The sequence below is a fragment of the Phycodurus eques genome, chromosome 3 (genome assembly GCF_024500275.1).
Source record: "Phycodurus eques isolate BA_2022a chromosome 3, UOR_Pequ_1.1, whole genome shotgun sequence".
NCBI classification, from domain to species: Eukaryota; Metazoa; Chordata; class Actinopteri; order Syngnathiformes; family Syngnathidae; genus Phycodurus; species Phycodurus eques.
The window spans coordinates 7,782,517-7,800,630 of NC_084527.1; the positions used below are offsets into that span (position 1 = coordinate 7,782,517).

Below are 18,114 nucleotides of genomic sequence, written 5' to 3' on the forward strand. Positions count from 1 at the left end.
CACTACAATACGTATGTACAGTATTTTCATTTTGTGTTTGGTCAAATACGTCTACTATGTGTTTATAAAGTATGCTTTAATAACTTTAAGTGTGTTTTAACATGTTTAAAGCGTGTGGGAGGGCTAACACCCCCCAATTTTTTTTTTTTATTTTCACGTTTTGTGGGCAGTTCTGGAATGTACCCCCTGCGATACACTGGGGTTCACTGTTATAAGGCTACACTGTATATCATATGTGCGAAACCAGACCAGATCCGACACCCCGCATCGTTATGCAGAAAATATGTAGTGAAATTGCTTTTTTAAAAAAAAAAAAATGTTTTTATTAATTTAAATACTGCCGTTGTTCAAGCATTTTTTTTCACCAAATCCCTTTTTAACATAAACTGGACAATGTACAAAATTATTTGCTTGCGACTATTTTTCATGATTTCTGATTTTAAATCCAATTTGTTGTTGGAAGTCGTTTGATAACAGTCCAATGCAGGGGCAATTTTGGATATGTAATAATAGAACAAGGTGATTACAGTACTGTATACATTTATATAGTTTTCAGCCATAACGGCTATAACTCCTGTGTGGTCCGCAGCGAAAATAAGTTTGACACGGCCGCTTTTTTAAAGGGAATCAGCTGTAAAAGTCCTTTACGTGTTTTTAAATGGGGCAGGATGGTGGAATTTTGGTTTGGACGCATGCCTCAAAGTTCTCAGATTTTGTGTTTAAATCTTGGCTGTGGCCCTCCTGTGTGGAAGTAGCTTGACTTCTTTAGTTCTATCTGTTTGTATTCACCACAGGGACATAAAAAAAAGTATTATTTCAAAGTTAAGGGTGCAACATTGTGGAGTAGATTCTGGGTTCAACTCTGCTGCTGTCCCAATAGACGCTGCACTTGACACCAGACAACTACACATTATGGCTCTCATAGTTTGGTTTATGTTTTAGTATTCCCAGACCCTCAATTTTTAACCAAAATGTCCTTTTTACACACGGGAGGTTCCTCTGACTGTATTAACCGAGGAGTGCCATAGGACAAGAAAATGAAGCTTGCCTGCATAAAATGTACAACTCCTGTCACACGCTTACATTTGCAGGACATTTTGTGTCTGTTGTGTGGTTTTTACAGATTACTTGACTCACATTTTGTGTTCATTTGCATTCACTTGGTTTTGGTTTTAATGTGCAATGCTTTTTTTAAATTTTATTTTTTTACTGATGGCAAATATTGCTCTTTATGGGACTGTTTTTGCATTTGAGAGTACAAAACAACAAACTCTAACGTAAGCCCCCAAATTCTAATGCAATCAACACATTTGAACAATATGAACCTTTGAAATCTAAAAAGGTTATTTATCGTGCTGACCTGTGCCTAACCCTTGAAATGAGTTGCATTTGATGTTGCTTTAGCTCTTCTACAAGGATGCAATAAGTATTATTATTATTATGATTATTATTATGATTATTATTATTATTTACTGTAACTTTGGTCCACAAACACATGCATTCAATGTACAACTGGAAAAAAGAGAGCATTTACAAAAAACTAACTCAAGTTCTATTCACAGTAGACATATAGCACATTTAAACTCACAACCACATTTATAAATTTTGCTTTTCTTCTATCTGTAACAGTGATGTTTAATATAATGTGCTACAAAATTTACTGATTTCAATGATGATTCCAATCCAATGAGCACAGTATTATTATTGTTATTATTATTATTATTATTTACAGTACAGTATCCACTAAACCAGCAATAACTTCTCTCACACAAATTGAACACATTGTTACTGACCTCAATTTCTGGTGAATGAAGAAATGCAGCTGCACACGTATATGTGCCTCTGTACACCTTAATGCTTCCCAACTTGCTTAATGTAAACACAGCCTCTGAATTGCAATCTGCATGCTTTATCAGTACAGGAATATGGTTAACTTGATGTGTCTTTTCTGCAGGCTTTATCTACTTCTTCATTTTGGTAAAGGTGGGAGGTTCAAATGCTAAAGTATGGATAGTTTTTTTTTCAAGTTTTGTGGAGAAAACATAATAAATTAATTTTAAAAATGCTTGATTTGAATTGTTTTTTGTAGCAAGATTTAAAACAGAATTGCGCAAACATAAGAAAGTTTAATATATGTTAAGTTTTTTTGAGAGACGTACTCTCAAATGATCTTTCTCGATAGCAGGGGCGGGAAAATATTGTGCTAATTTTTTTTACTCATAGATGAAGTAAAACAAGTGTATCATAATATAATATTTTATTCTTATCTTTGTTTCAATCTTATTTGTTAATGTAATATTAATTAATAAGCCCTTTGGTTAGTAAAATAAAAGATAATGTAAACAGTATGCAACATTCTTGTTTTACAAATTATTTATTTACTATTAGAAATTTGCAAAAGTTTATTTTCTATTTCATTCTCATTTTTAATTCTATCATTTATCATTCATTCAATTCTAATTAATTAAACAATTAGTTAATAAAATGAACTGTTACATGTCTCAATATTTCTTCATTTGACTTTTTTTATATATATATTTGCAATAACCGAATGAACCAATTATTTAATGAGGGTCGTACTTTGCCCACCACTGCTTTATAGTAATTACGGTAGAGTGGCGTCATGATGTGCGAGGTTAAAAAAGCGTTGTGCATGTTGTTAGTTACGGTAAACGTCGTGAGGCAATCCCGGCTTCTGATTGGCTGAGCGGCCAAGTTCCTCTCCGCCTGGCTTGCCAATCTTCCCTTCCCTCAGTGCATCAGTGGCTTCTGTCAACGAAGCCCTTACTATTGGAACTATGCCGCAGAGAGTTTCTTTTTAAAGACACCGCGGCGGTATAAATCCTCAAAACCAGGTAATTCGTCATTTTAAAAACGTACGCCATTGAGGAACTTGTCAACAGTTGTGAGAGTGAAAGGGATCGAATGTCTGTGACGTGCGCATGCGTCAGTTCAACAAGCCTTTTTTTTTTTTTTTTTAAATATAAAAACAAGACCGTGTGTCATTCATGTATTAAAATAGCTTTTTGAAAATGGCCCACCCTCTGTTAAGTTACTAGCGGGGCGTGAGAGGAGGCTAACTTAGCTTGCTAGTGCGGCTCCATTCATTCTTAATGGCTGCGTCTGCTGTTAGCTTTAAGTAATTCTGCTGTACCGTACAGTCCTTCTAGAGTCTTACGCCCTCCCTCTGTTTTGCGAGTTACACATTAAACAGAGGAAACAAAGTCGCCACCCCTTGTGCTTCAGAAGTATTGTTACCTCCTCTTGGAATGAATGGCGCCATTCACATTTATTCATTCACTCACATTGAGGTGACACTGATCTTGATAGCCTCAGACATCCTAAAACTTGACACATGGAAAAGCATGCCAGTAGGTGTGTTTCTGTGTACACTAAACCTCGAGACGATGATCATTGTCAGTCAAAGAGTGAACACGCACAGTGAAATGTTGTCTCATTACATTACCTCAGGATCAACAAACAGTCGAATATGAAAGGTTGAACATAGGAAGCCGATAGGGAAACCACTTTTTTCCCATAGTATATAAATGAAATACGGTGAATCGCTACCTATTTACGGTTCCCTAGTCACAATTTAACTTCTTCTTGTGACTGAGTTAATAGGAAAGTAGTAATCAAGGACGTATGTTGAAGTGATACATCTCCACTGAGAAATTAAGATCTTCGTGAGAGAGGTTTGTGAGTCTTGCCAGAATTTACCTGGCACACATAAAACACTCAACAGTTACCCAAAAATCTGTGCGTTATACCAGCTTGGTGTTTGCCTGAAAATGAAAACGCTTCAATCAATACTTTGAACTGATTAGGGGGCCATCTGCTCTACTGGGTGGTTGCCAAAAACGGTATCATAGTGGCTCATTTGCTCTTGTAGATCAACTAATTACAAAATGTTAAATTATAATCACTGGCTGTCATCATCATCTGTGTTGTGCACAGTGACTTTTTTTCAATAATTTAATTAATTAGGAATAGGAATCATTTTCTACATTTTTTTTGTGTCAGTTTTACACTTTAAATCTAAACAAATTGTCAAACTAGCTACTGTACTTTCGCAAATAATGACTGGGTGTCATCAGCTTGAGATGAATAAACATGTCCCTCAAATAGTTATTTGTATTTCCTGGAAGTCCGGATTCCCTGTGGCGCCTTGCTGCCTCTCACAGGTCAGTCTTGATACTACGCAATACTTTTGTTTCGGAGGATCGATTGTCAATGTAGCTATCGTTATGAGTCTGGTGTGCTGTGTTGATCATCTTGAGCACACCATACACTATAAGAACAGTACCTAAATACACGGCATTTTTTTTCCTCACCATGTGTGGGGTTGCTCACATTTTTAAAAAATTGCTTAAGATGTAAGAAGGTGTGTACCAAGCTACAAGACATTCTCGGGAAGCAGCAAATCAAATACTGTGGATGTTCATTTGTTCTCAAACTGAGAGGAAGTGGGTGACGTTGGCCCACACTTGATACTTGTTTACGTATTTCCTTTGGCTCCAGAGTACAGGTCACATGCAGAGCTGCCACTTAAAATGACAATTCTATTACAGCCCTCCCCAACCACACACACACACACACACACACGCACACACACAGATCGCCTAAATCAGGTCACCAAAATATTAGAAAGCGCCCATGTCTTCCTATTTGTCATGTGATCTTTTGCTTCGTGTGGCGCAGCAGTGAGCTAAAGATTATGTCCATCCCTCGGAGCTTTGTTTTCACGCAGACCCAATCACTGACGTCGACATGCAGATTAAAGACCTCAGCGCTTCTATTCCTTGACTGTGTGAATTCTCCCTTTTTAGTGTTTTTCTATTGAAACCCCCCAGATTGACTTTATACAAATAATGTGTATCGTAACAAATATGTACATTGGGAAAATGAGCAACCAATCAAAAAAAAAATAATCAAGAAAAAAGTCAAACTAAACTTGTTTTTTTACCCATTAAAAAACATGCACTGCATCTCTTGAGGTCTTCTGCGGCCCATGCAGGCAATCAACAAGTTGGGTTTGACTTTACAGTACATGCGTTTTGTGCTGGTTGCTGCCAAACAGTGCACTGAAGCAGCTACAAAACCTAACAACACTATTATTTCCTGATTTCTTTTGCCGCCCCTTTGGGCCGTTGCTTCATCTCCAAGGTGTTAAGTTTTTCTGAAAAGAGTACTCTCAAAGGATCCAATCTTTCTCGATACTCTTCTCTCACTCTCTGTTTCCTTTCAGCTTTTCAGCTTCCACACTGTGGACAGTCCATCATGTTGTCCCGGCTGAGGAGCAGCTTTTCCTTGAGGCCTGCCTGTGTGTCTGCCTGCAGATGGGCACACACCAAAGAGAAGGGCAAGCCATTAATGCTCAACCCCCGCACCAACAAAGTAAGTGTGCTTTAAACACGTACAATATGGTTTCTCGTAATGAGCGTATGGTTATTGTGCGCCGGAGTGAAAAACAATTACTGTTCATGTACTGTATGCATGTTGTGATGTTACAGTGAAGAAATGGGTTGCATAGTATTGGAACTAAAATGTCTGCTTTAGACCAGATTGATTCCTCCTAGCTTTTCTTTAATGAGAAAGTAGTGTACGGTATTTCCACATATAGTGGCCACAGCAGTATTTATTGACTTACTTCTGCAAGAAGTGTGGCATTATAATTTGTGTACAGATTTTAATAATGTTTAAATTACATTACTTTTTCGATAATTTAAAACAAATCATACATAGTCAAACAATTATTATAATAAATATGGAATCCAATAATATATTATTATATTTTCTTTTACGGCCTCCATCACTCACAGACTCAGCATTTTATGGACTCAACTGCGAAGAGTATCAGGTGTCTATTATGTGTAAATAATTTACTGGGCCTGTGGGGCAGAATTTTTCCACAAATTAATACTAATACTTGTTTAAAATAATATATTTGTTAAAATAGACACCATATTGAATATAAAACAATGTATAGAATAATCAGTATCAGGTTGTCCAATAATATTAGATTTTGCATAGCTCTGTCTCCTCGCGCCTCACTAGCTTTCTCATTTGGAAAAGTGGAGAAGACATTCTCGGGAAAAGTAGAGAAGACATTCTCATTCTTGGTTACAAAATGGGCTTGGTGATATAGCTGGAAGGTCATGAATGAGGCCTGGTCTCACTCTGTGCTGCTTTGGTTCGTAGACCCGAGCAGAAGTGTTGTTGTGCTAAAAATAAACATTCCAGCCTTACATGCAAAACAGGTCCTTCACCAACTGTGATCACGTCTTAGTAATCAGTGGCAATATATAAGTATCATGTTAGCACTAGACCTAATATATTTTCAGCATCACAGTGACTAAACTCGTGAGGAAAATTGTTCCATCAGCATGACTTTGCATTTTGCAGGGGGATTCCTCCACTTGTATGTGTCCCAACAATAAGGAGCCTCAGATGTTATAAATGAGTGGAGGAAGCTCCTGCATACCCACATACATGAACATACGCAGCATCCCCTCCCCCAACCTCACCCCTTCATGTGCCCCTTCTCTCCTTTATTGGCTTCCTGCAGACAACACCCCTCTCTCTCTCTCTCTTTTTTTTTCTTTCAAAAGTGCTTACGGGTGCTCTCTTCTCTCAACTGTCGGCTTCTCCTGTCAGGGGTGAACAAGTCAACTTGTTCTAATGGCACTCTGCCACCTCGTGACTAGACACAGGACCCACGCAGGACCAAAACTGGTAGAATATACCTCAAATAGTGGCTATATGCCTAAATATACTCAGCTGCAGGATACCAGGCATGAGAGAGGAGGCAGTTAGTCTTAGTAATGCATTTTTTATAATGTTTCATCATGATGTGATTTTTTTTTTTTTGGCTTTCTCTTTTTAAACTCCGCCAATTAAAGCAGTGTAATTTGTGGTGAAGTGTACAGCGACGCGTCACACATGCGTAGTATCAGATGTTATAGTCGTGGAAACACCTTTTTTTTTTTTCCCTTCAGAATCAGAATCAGAATCATCTTTATTTGCCAAGTGTGTCCAAAACACACAAGGAATTTGTCTCCGGTAGTTGGAGCCTTTCTAGTACAACAGACAGTCAATTTACAGAACACTTTGGAGACATAAAAACATTGACAAAAAACAATTGTGCAAAAAGATGCAGAGTCCTCTAGCACTTAGAGCAGTTCGAATGACTAATATTGCAATAGTCCGGTGCAATGACCATTGTGCAAAGGGCGCTGAGACTTCAAGGAGTGTATGCGGTTTAAAGTGACGAGTAGTGCGATCATCTGGGACAATGTTGGTTGTGCAAATGTTACAGATACTCCTCAATCAGTGTGCAAATGGAGCAGATGCTACTCTGGCATGAGTGGCCAATATATGCAAATAGTGCAGCATGGCGAGACAACTACAGTGAGTGCACGAGTAATACATAATTGGCCCCACAGAAATGTGACAACGAACTCAAGTCAAAAAATTGCCAGCTTATTGTAATGGAATTATAGGTTAGGTGTTTAAGAAGTTGATTGCAAGAGGGAAGAAGCTGTTGGAATCTCTGATAGTTCTAGTTTGCATTGATCGGTAGCGCCTACCTGAGGGAAGGAGCTGGAAGAGCTGGTGACCGGGGTGCGGAGGGTCCGAGAGGATTTTGCATGCTCTTGTCTTCGTTCTGGCAGCGTGCAAGTCCTCAAGGGTCGGTAGGGGGGTACCGACAATCCTTTCAGCAGTTTTGATTGTCCGTTGCAGTCGGAGTTTGTCCTTTTTTGTAGCAGCACCAAACCAGACTGTGATGGAAGAACACAGGACTGATTTGATGACCGCTGTGTAGAACTGTCTCAGCAGCTCCGGTGGCAGGCCGTGCTTTCTCAGAAGCCCAGAAAGTACATCCTCTGCTGGGCCTTTTTGAGGACGGAGTTGATGTTGGTCGCCCACTTCAGGTCCTGAGAGATTGTAATTCCCAGGAACTTGAAGGTCTCGACGGTTGACACAAGGCAGCTAGACAACGTGAGGGGCAGCTGTGGCGAAGGATGCCTCCTGAAGTCCACGATCATCTCTACAGTCTTGAGCGTGTTCAGCTCCAGGTTGTGTCGGCCGCACCGCAGCTCCAGCCGCTCCGCTTCCTGTCGATATGCAGACTCGTCACCGTCCTTGATGAGGCCGATGACAGTGGTGTCATCTGCAAACTTCAGGAGTTTGACAGTCGGGTTCGCTGAGGTGCAGTCGTAACGTGTAGAGAGAGAAGAGCAGCGGAGAGAGGACACAACCTTGGGGCGCCCCAGTGCTGATGCTGCGTGTGGATGAGGTGGCCTCCCCCAGCCTGACCTGCTGTGTCCTGCCCGTCAGAAAGCTGTAAATCCACTGGCAGATGGCAGATGAGACGCTGAGCTGGAGAAGCTTGGTTGAAAGGAGTTCAGGGATGATGGTGTTGAACGCTGAGCTGAAGTCCACGAACAGGATCCTCGCGTAGGTCCCTGCACTATCGAGGTGTTCTAGGATGAAGTGCAGTCCCATGTTGACTGCATCATCCGCAGACCTGTTCGCTTGGTAGGCAAACTGAAGGGGGTCCAGCAGGGGACCTGTGACACTCTTGAGGTGGTCCAGCACGAGACGTTCAAAGGACTTCATGACCACAGATGTCAAAGCGACAGGCCTGTAGTCATTCAGACCAGAGATTGCAGGTTTCTTGGGGACTGGAATGATGGTGGAGCGTTTGAAACAGGATGGAACTTCACACATTTCCAAAGATCTGTTGAAGATCTGAGTGAAGACTTGAAGGGGGAAAAAAAAGTTTCATTGAAGTGAAGCATTTTTGTTCAAGGAAAAACAAGAGGAGCATTCAGTTGTTTAAATGGGGAAATTGAGGCCTCAGTTTGTTCAAATAAAATTGTCAGGCGGGTTGAGACTTTTATTTGTTCAAGCGGACTCTTCAAGTGGAAAGGGAGAGGAGGCATTTATTTGTTCTCTATTCTCATGGGGGGGGGGGGAAAGAAGTCTAATTGACATTCAGTGTTTATTTGTTCAAGAGGACAGAACACCTAGCGATAGACTGATGCATGTGTCCATTAGAGCGAAAATACAAAAGGAAAACGTAGACCAGTGCTTCTCAATGTTTGGTACGGGTACCAATAGTGGTACGCGGGCTTTCTCTAGTGATACGTTAAAGAATCTCTGAACTAAATACAAATAAAACAAATACATTTAAAACATGAAAAACATAAAATATAATCTAGCATTTTACAATGAATGAAAATCACTATGTCAAGAACATAAAGGAAGGTACAAATTAAAGCACAGCTACAGTTCAGTTGTATTTAACTTTTAAGTACATTCACAGTACAATACATACAATGCAAACAATTTGCATTTAATCTTTAAGTATTTTTTTTTTTTAGACAATCCAGGTACAATTTTATTTAGCTTTGAAGTACAATACATTTTATAAGTACACTTTTTCTAATTTCCAATATTTAAGCGCAGTGTTAATGTTCAAACTGTGCATAAAGTTTCGCTGGTTAATAAGAATATTAAATATACTTTGTATGAGTAAAACCTTTTCCTCCTTTTTGATGATCACTTGGCCTACTACACTACTGTATTTTAATGTTGGTCATAATTGTTGTATTTGATGTAATAATTTTGAGAGCCACTGCCGTAGAGGGTACAAATGAATGCGATAACCAGCGAAAATTTTACAGCCTTTTGTAAATGCGAATGCAACTCAGCAGGTGGCTACTGTATTTTGTAAGATGTTTTTGACTGTTGTCACTTTGTGTTTCCCCAGGGAATGGCCTTCTCTTTACAGGAGCGACAGATATTGGGCTTGCACGGCCTCCTGCCTCCGAAGGTAGAAACACAAGACCTCCAGGCCATGCGCTTCCAGAACAATCTCAAGAAAATGACAGATCCGCTTGAAAAGTAAACGCATATTGCAACAAGCATTGAAAGAACCCTTATTTTACGCTTTATTTATCCTGTTTGACTGTACAGGTACATCTATTTAATGGGCATCCAGGAGAGAAACGAGAGGCTCTTTTACAGAGTGCTGATGGGAGACATCGAGGACCTGATGCCCATCGTCTACACCCCCACCGTTGGCCTGGCCTGCACACAGTACGGACACATCTTTCGACGACCCAAGTAAGGAATCCATAAAGAACTGACTCCACATTTTTATACTGCTTATCGGGGTGGGCAGTGGGCAACATATTTCCCTGATCTATTATTAAATCAGGCCCATCTAATATTTGTTACATTAATTTAACATTTTTTTAATTTAAATTATTAAATTAATATTTTAATGTTTTATTAGTTTTTTCATGAAATTATTGGTTGCCAGAGGGGGAAAAAAACAATTGCATGTATGAAGAAGAAATGGGTTGCATAGAAGTAAAATGTTTCCCTTTGACCAGATTGACGCCTCCTAAATATCTATAAGGGGCGAGGTCTTGAATTTTTCATTTTTATAAAAATATTTGAACAAAACATTTTCATTTAACAAAAAGCATACATGTGAAAATAATAAACTACAACATAAAAAGTTATTGTAATAAATATAAATACATTTTTAATAATTGTTTTTAAATTTCTAATAAATTATTTAGTCATTAATATCAAATATTAAAATTAACAACGTGACATAAATTGAAAAATTTATGAATTCCTATTTTAAAATATCAGAATTAGTTATTTTACATATTTAGCTTTTTTTTTTAAACCTCATCGGGTTATATTTAAAAATTAATTGTGGCCTTTGAGCACAAAAGTTTGCCCATCTGTTATGTACCTGACGTGAAAACAAACAAAAAGATATCTGAAGTCTAATTGTTCTCTCACAAGGGGCTTGTTTATCTCCATTCTGGATAAAGGACACATCCGCTCCATCTTGGACAACTGGCCAGAGACCAATGTGGCTGTGAGTACCGTCTCCTAAAGATTTGAGAAAGTTTAAGAAAAGTCAAAACGGTCGTACAAATAACACTTAACACAACGCTACAACTTGTAGGCAGTCGTCGTGACCGATGGAGAACGTATTTTAGGCCTGGGCGACCTGGGTGTTTACGGCATGGGAATCCCTGTTGGCAAACTCTGCCTGTACACAGCATGCGCCGGCATCAGACCTGAGAAATGTCTGCCTGTCGTGATTGACGTCGGCACGGACAACGAGGTGGGAAGGCGCTCTGTCACCTCCCGAGCTGTATAATTCCGTCATTCCCTACACGTCTGCTCTCGCCCACCAATCAGACTCTCCTCAAGGATCCGCTCTACATGGGCCTGTACCAGAGGAGAGACCGCTCTCAGGCTTATGACGACCTCATCGATGAGTTCATGGAGGCCGTGGTGGACAAATATGGGCAGGACACGCTGATCCAGTTTGAGGATTTCGGGAACCACAACGCATTTCGCTTCCTCAGGAAGTACAGGGAGAAGTACTGTACCTTCAATGATGATATCCAAGGTTCAGTAATTATGCTCAAAATACTGTAGGATACTGTAGTTTTTCGCTCTAGTAGACACCATGAAAGTTGTGTCGTCCACTTGAATAATTAAACCCGTATTTGTTTCCCGTCACTTTGTGGCTTTAATTTCGTAGACCAGACGTGGCATCTGTAAAGCTGATGTTTACGGCGGAGTTTTATGAGAAAGTGCTGCTGTTTGCAGTGGAGAAAAAGCAGCTTGAAATTGACAAGAAATACAACTTTTTAATATTCTTTAATGTTATTACTGAAAATTACTGGTAACCTCCCAAAAATGTACCTCACCTCAAAATGACACTTCCTTTATTCCCCTCAGGAGAAAACAAGGCTTGTAATTACCATTACTATGAGTGATATCACCATGTGTCGCAATGGATTTACCATCGCAAACGCCACTTGCATAGCAGACTTGGTATCTGTAAAGTTTAAGTTTATGGAGGAGTCTAAAAAGATGTGGAGAAATCAGATTTTTTTTATTTGTTATATATATATATATATATATATATATATATATATAACAAATAAAAAAAATCTGATTTCTCTTTTTTCTATATACATATATATATATATATATATATATATATAGGCGGCACGGTGGACGACTGGTTAGAGCGTCAGCCTCACAGTTCTGAGGACCGGGGTTCAATCCCCAGCCCCGCCTGTGTGGAGTTTGCATGTTCTCCGGTTTCCTCCCACATCCCAAAAACATGCACGTTAATTGAACACTCTAAATTGCCCGTAGGTGTGAATGTGAGTGCGAATGGTTGTTTGTTTGTATGTGCCCTGCGATTGGCTGGCAACCAGTTCAGGGTATACCCCGCCTCCTGCCCAATGATAGCTGGGATAGGCTCCAGCACGCCCGCGACCCTAGTGAGGAGAAGCGGCTCAGAAGATGGATGGATGGATATATATACATAATTTTCTGCATGTTTTTCATTGTAGGCACTGCAGCTGTGGCCCTCGCTGGTCTGCTTGCAGCTCAGAGGGCCACTGGGAAGCCCATCACAGAGCACCGAGTGCTTTTCCTCGGAGCTGGAGAGGTTAACTGATGGTTACGCAGTCCATTTTGTTTAAAATAATAATAATAATAATTTAGTAATTTTGTACTCACTATTGGGCCCATAGGCTGCTCTCGGCATCGCGAACCTGATTGTCATGGCCATGATGGAGTCGGGCATGTCGCAGGCGGATGCCAGGCAGAAAATCTGGATGTTCGACAAAGATGGCTTACTCGTAAAGGTCAGCAGATGCAATAAGGATGCGGAGAAGCTGTCTGTGTTGCTTCCTGTCTGGCTGAATGAAGTTATCCCCTTCAACAAATGCATCGTTATTGATTGGCTGCGCTGTTTGTGTCTTCAGGGAAGGTTGCAGGCGACGGACGGCAACCAGGAAGCATTTGTTCATGACAGTCCTGGTGACGTTCACAGCTTTTTGGATGCTGTCAACACCATAAGACCCACAGCTATCATTGGTAAGACGTGCAGTGCGTAACTCAAAAACAACTTAAGCTAATTCCACAAAACTTTCTACTAAATACTGACCAAAAGGTCTGAATATTTATGGCTGTGTGATATTTCAGTTTTTTTTTTCAATAAATCTGCAAAAATCTCAAGAATTACATTTGTTTCTGTCAATATGTGGTGCTGTGTGTACATTGAGGGAAAAAATGAATTAAAATGATTTTAGCAAATGGCTACAATTTCACAAAGAGTGAAAAATTTAAGGGGGTCTGAATACTTTCCGTACCCACTGTATATAAGAAGTCATTGTATATTACATTTTTGTCTTAGCTCTCTTTGCTTTTTGGCTGTGGAGAAATCACATGGTTCTATTGCTTCATAGTGAGACATCCATTTTGACTTAAGTTAGAACCTCAAACACATCGCCGTGATGTACTGATAGCTCGCCAGGCCCGTTCCAATAATTCGCCAAGTACTCAGAAATACAACAGCACACATTTCATTCATTTTTTGGCAAGCTCAATCTAAATTCCCATCAAATCAAAATTTCAATGTGTGTTAAGCGCAGACTTCCACTAAAGTCTAACTTTGAACGTTTATCTCGGCCACCGGCAGGCGTGGCGGGAGCCGGTCGACTGTTCAGCCACGATGTCATCAAAGCCATGGGCGCCATGAACGAGCGGCCCATCATCTTCGCCCTGAGCAACCCCACTGCCAAAGCAGAGTGTACTGCCGAGGATGCCTACACGCTGACAGATGTACACAATTTACGGCTTTGCAAATGATTTATGCCCAGTACAGTGAACCCCCACATATTCGCAGTAAAGAATTCTCAAGTTTGCTCGTTCATAAATTTTTGGGGGGTGAACCTACCCTGTTATTTGCTGAAAAAATTGCCTATTTGCTGTTTTTGTTTTTAAAACATAGTTTCGTCGAATAGAAAAAAAACAGTGTTTTGCTGCCATTTTGTTGCATTTGTAGACAATTCCAAACCCTTTTTCTTTTTTTTTTTTGCTTTTTCTGATTTTCGCTCTGTCCCCGTCCCCTGCAAATAGCGGGGGTTCACTGTATCAGGATTTATTGTTAATTTTAACAACGCTCCACACACATGCACAGGGTAGATGTCTTTTTGCCAGCGGTAGTCCATTTAATCCCGTGACTCTGAGTGACGGACGAGTCTTCACTCCTGGACAAGGCAACAACGCTTACATCTTCCCAGGTGAGCAACACAAAGGAAATGCTCTTTATTGTTCAGGAGCAGGTGATGGAATTTCCTCACCTGGATTCTCTGTGCTCAGCCTCAGGTTATTAAGTCATTATATTTATTGTTAACCCGTGTGCGTGTGTGTGTCTATGTCCTGTGGACAAGTGGCGAGCGGGGTTGATTTATTTTGATTTATACATTCATGAGTCGCTTTTTTTTTTTTTTTTTTTTTGCTTAAGTGCTTACAAATAAACTTTTGATTGATTTGATTAATTGATATCACAATGTAGACTCATGTTTTTGTGTGACAGGTGTGGCTCTGGCTGTCATCCTGAGCGGAGTGCGCCACATCAGTGACACGGTGTTCTTGGAGGCCGCCAAGGTCTGTGATTGCTTGAGGTTTTTTAAGCGTATGAGAGTGAAGCACTGTTTGATGTGGCTTTTCGTCTGTATGTTGTGTCAATGCTAACTGGTGTCGCTTTTCTGTTAGGCCACCACGGTTATCCATATGTTTATCTACATCTGTTGACATAACATCAGCAATTTGGCTGTTTACTTCATGTTTGTCGTATAGTCATCTATACACTGCAATTACAAATGATGAAATAAGCTCTCATAATAAAGACATAATATTTTGAGGAAAAAATACATATTTAATGATATTACAGGCAAGACTCTAGAGAGAGACAGTGGACTGTTGCGTTTACATTTTTTGTTAAAAATAAAAAGTTCTAAATAGCTACTTTAATAAACTTTAAATGTTGAAAGAGGAAAATATATACAGTAATGTATAATGATCAAAAGTAACAAATAATATAAAAAGTTGGTCATTATAACATGTTTTTACTCTGGTTCTAAATTTGTTCGGAGAGTATGAACAAAAACAAGTATTGATGAATCGCAGTTTTGTGCGTCAAACATGCATATGCACGATTTAAGCATACATTTGTGCGTACGTATGGTTATTGAATGAGGACCAAAATGTTTTTCTCTTAATATTATGAGTTTAACCCCATAACATTCCAACTGGAATTTTGTCTTGTAATATTCTGACTTTATTCTTATTTTCCTGTTTTATCTCGTAATATGTTTTTTCCCCTCCTAATGTTATGTCATTTCAACTTTTAAAATTGAAGAAATATTTATTTTTCAGAGCGGCAGGGTGAGCGAATGGTTAGCACATCTGCCTCACAGTTCTGAGGACCGGGGTTCAAATCCCAGCCCCACCTTTGTGGAGTTTTGTATGTTCTCCCAGTGCCTGTGTGGGTTTTCTCTGGGCACTCCGGTTTCCTCCCACATCCCATAAACATGGGTGGTGGGTTGACTGAAGACTCTAAATTGCCCGTAGCCGTCAATGTGTGTGCGAATGGTTGTTTGTTTGTTTATACGTGCCCTGCGATTAGCTGGCGACCTGTTCAAGGGTGTACCCCACCTCTCGCCCGACGATAGCTGGGATAGGCTCCAGCACACCCGCGACCCTAGTGAGGATAAACCGGTACAGAAAATGGATGGATGGATTTCTTTTTCAGTGTGGCCCAAAGACTCCTTCCTGCTTCTCAAATTCTACTAAAACATGAAATATGACAACAACCTGAAAATGGAGTTGAAATATTCTGTGGTTGCATTTTGTCATTAAATACAGATTAGCTGGCCAACATTGTGTCCACTCTGTGTATTTCACATGCAATAAATTGTACTGTTTGTCTTGCAGACGCTGGCAGAGCAGGTGACCGACAAAGAGCTGGAAGAAGGCCGACTGTACCCGCCTCTCTCTAACATCAGAGAGGTTTCTCTCCAGATGGCTGTGAAGGTAAGACTAATGCACATTTTCAGAGCACTTCATTTTCATTACATTTCCTGTTGATTCATGTACATTGGTACCTCGACTTATGAGAAATGCGACTTAAGCGTCTTTCAAGACATGAGCTGTCGGTAGGCTGATTTAAAAAAAAATAATAATTATTATTATTCATTTATTTATTTATTTGTCTTGAGTTGTGAACAAAAATTTAGTTACCAGGTGGTGGTGGTGGTGGTAGTGAACGTCACAACAAGCAGCAGTTTGGCAGATGGCGAACAATTCTTCAAAAAAGAGTTTTCCTCCTGTTTATTGTTACCTGTTACAGAATATAAGGCCGTCCCCTACACTGAAAATCATCTTGTTGCAGGGATAGAGAAGTATTTCTTGGCTATATACAATGTTGCGTTTTTTCTGTCATACAGTTTTATTTTTCTATTATGCATAAAATTGGCCAGCGACCCTAGTGAGCATAAGCGGTACAGAAAATGGATGGATGGATTATGCATAAAAATGTTTTCTGCTAATATTACAACTTTATTTGCTTAATATGACGTCAGCCAGTGTGTTCCTACAATGGCATAAAGTGTAACTAAGCTCTCTTGACTGTGTACATGTATACGCAGGTAGTGGAGTTCGTGTACGCCAAAGGCATGGCGTTCCGCTACCCGGAGCCGCTGGACAAGAATGCCTTAGTGCATGCCACCGTGTGGAACACAAACTACGACTCCTTCCTACCTGACACCTACGACTGGCCTGGGGTCAGCTTCAGCCCCGACTCTAATCACTAGAAGTACACTCACTCCTCCTTTAGTTACCTTATCCACTCCATTCATTACAATCACGCTGCAAAGGACAACTGAATATGTATTATGTTACATTTCAGCTGCCATCTGACAGCATGGCCATTTTAGTTTGGAATTGTCACTGTTCTATATATAACTTCAACACTTGCATCCCCTAGTGGTGATAAAGGGCAGCACAAAAATATAGTTTAAGCACTGAAAGCTTTGAGTTGCACTAGCTGAGCAAACAATTTATTGGCATTTAGATTAAGCAGGGTACCCATATTTTGCGATGATTTTTTTTAATGTGAACGAACCCACACAGGGTAAGGAACATTTTTTTTTATTGTGTGTGGCGTACTCAAGATGAGAAACTCCAATCGTGTTTAACAGGTTTAACATTTACAAGTACCAGGTCTGACCGTTTTATGAACAGAATCAGGAGGGAAAAGTCAGTTGTGTGTGTTTTATGTTGTTGGGCTGCCAGCAAATTAAAAGGATTCTATTTGTGTATTAAGTCTCCTTTAAAAGTACGCAATCATTCACTTGCTGGACATTTTCCTTGGAGAAGTCTTGAATCAGACATATTTTAGTTTGAGTACACCATTTCCGCTCACTTACATTCTTAAAAAATATTTATAATTATGCGACGCTGATTGAAGAAGTTTCTAACCTTTTTAATTATTCAAAATACCAATGCAGTAATATATTTTCTGTGCCTTGCAGATTTTTACAGCTAAATCAACATGAAAAGAAGGAGTAAAATATGTAGGTATATTTTTCTATTGTACTGTAGGTGTGTGTTCAGATGTTTTGTGCACAAAAGGCAACTTTATTTATTGCTTCATATTGCTGCATAGTTTAGTCATTGTGATCTCACACACTGGAAACATGCAAACCCCACGGCCTAAAAGTAAATATGAACCAATTACCTTGATATAAACTTGAGGTATAGGACATTGTTGAATGCCAGGACATCTTTTAACACTGTTTTAATCAATTGTAATCATCTGTGCTGCCGCCAAATGACTGCTAAACGTCAAGTTTGTTAGATGTCGTATCCAGGATACAGCTTTTACTGTCATACTGAATGTAGTCTGTTTAAAATGTATGTATTTTAAGAAAATCTCAATTAAGTGTTGTCTGTGTTGCCATTGTACTGTATGTCATTAGTGTATATGTATTGTGGTACCATAAAATGTTTATTTGTACTGAATAGTAAAATGGCCTCACCCTCTGTTTGCTGAGAACCCAATATTGATGCCGCTTAACAATAATTGTTTGTTTAAAGAGGTGAATAAAAATGTTAAAATGTACACTTTCGTGTATTGTTTTCTATTGAGACGATTTACTAATCCTAAAGTCTTTGAACGCACCACCACCGTCGCACGTTTTT

General features: G+C 39.6%; 1 protein-coding gene across 2 annotated transcripts; it reads left to right on the forward strand.

The window, feature by feature from the left end:
- Positions 1-2,710: 2,710 nt before the first annotated feature.
- Positions 2,711-18,034, forward strand: me2 (malic enzyme 2, NAD(+)-dependent, mitochondrial). 2 transcript variants are annotated; one of them, XM_061671876.1, is made up of 16 exons: positions 2,711-2,855; positions 5,249-5,397; positions 9,779-9,912; positions 9,985-10,134; positions 10,834-10,909; positions 11,000-11,161; positions 11,239-11,452; positions 12,414-12,511; positions 12,597-12,710; positions 12,831-12,942; positions 13,547-13,689; positions 14,048-14,150; positions 14,447-14,517; positions 15,847-15,945; positions 16,560-16,694; positions 17,445-18,034. In XM_061671876.1, exons 2-16 carry the CDS (start codon positions 5,281-5,283, stop codon positions 17,466-17,468), a joined length of 1,752 nt encoding a protein of 583 aa, XP_061527860.1. In that variant the 5' UTR covers positions 2,711-2,855; positions 5,249-5,280; the 3' UTR covers positions 17,469-18,034. The 2 variants fall into 2 exon arrangements, with proteins under 2 accessions (XP_061527860.1, XP_061527861.1); XM_061671877.1 differs by lacking the exons at positions 2,711-2,855; positions 5,249-5,397; positions 17,445-18,034 and having other exon boundaries at positions 9,779-9,841; positions 16,560-16,814.
- Positions 18,035-18,114: the final 80 nt, after the last annotated feature.

Coding starts and splice junctions, on each gene's coding strand:
- me2 (XM_061671876.1), top strand. CDS start 5,281: ATGTTGTCCCGGCTGAGGAGCAGCTTTTCCTTGAGGCCTGCCTGTGTG. Junction 9,913..9,984: donor ATGACAGATCCGCTTGAAAA/GTAAACGCATAT, acceptor TTGACTGTACAG/GTACATCTATTTAATGGGCA. Junction 12,943..13,546: donor AAGACCCACAGCTATCATTG/GTAAGACGTGCA, acceptor GGCCACCGGCAG/GCGTGGCGGGAGCCGGTCGA.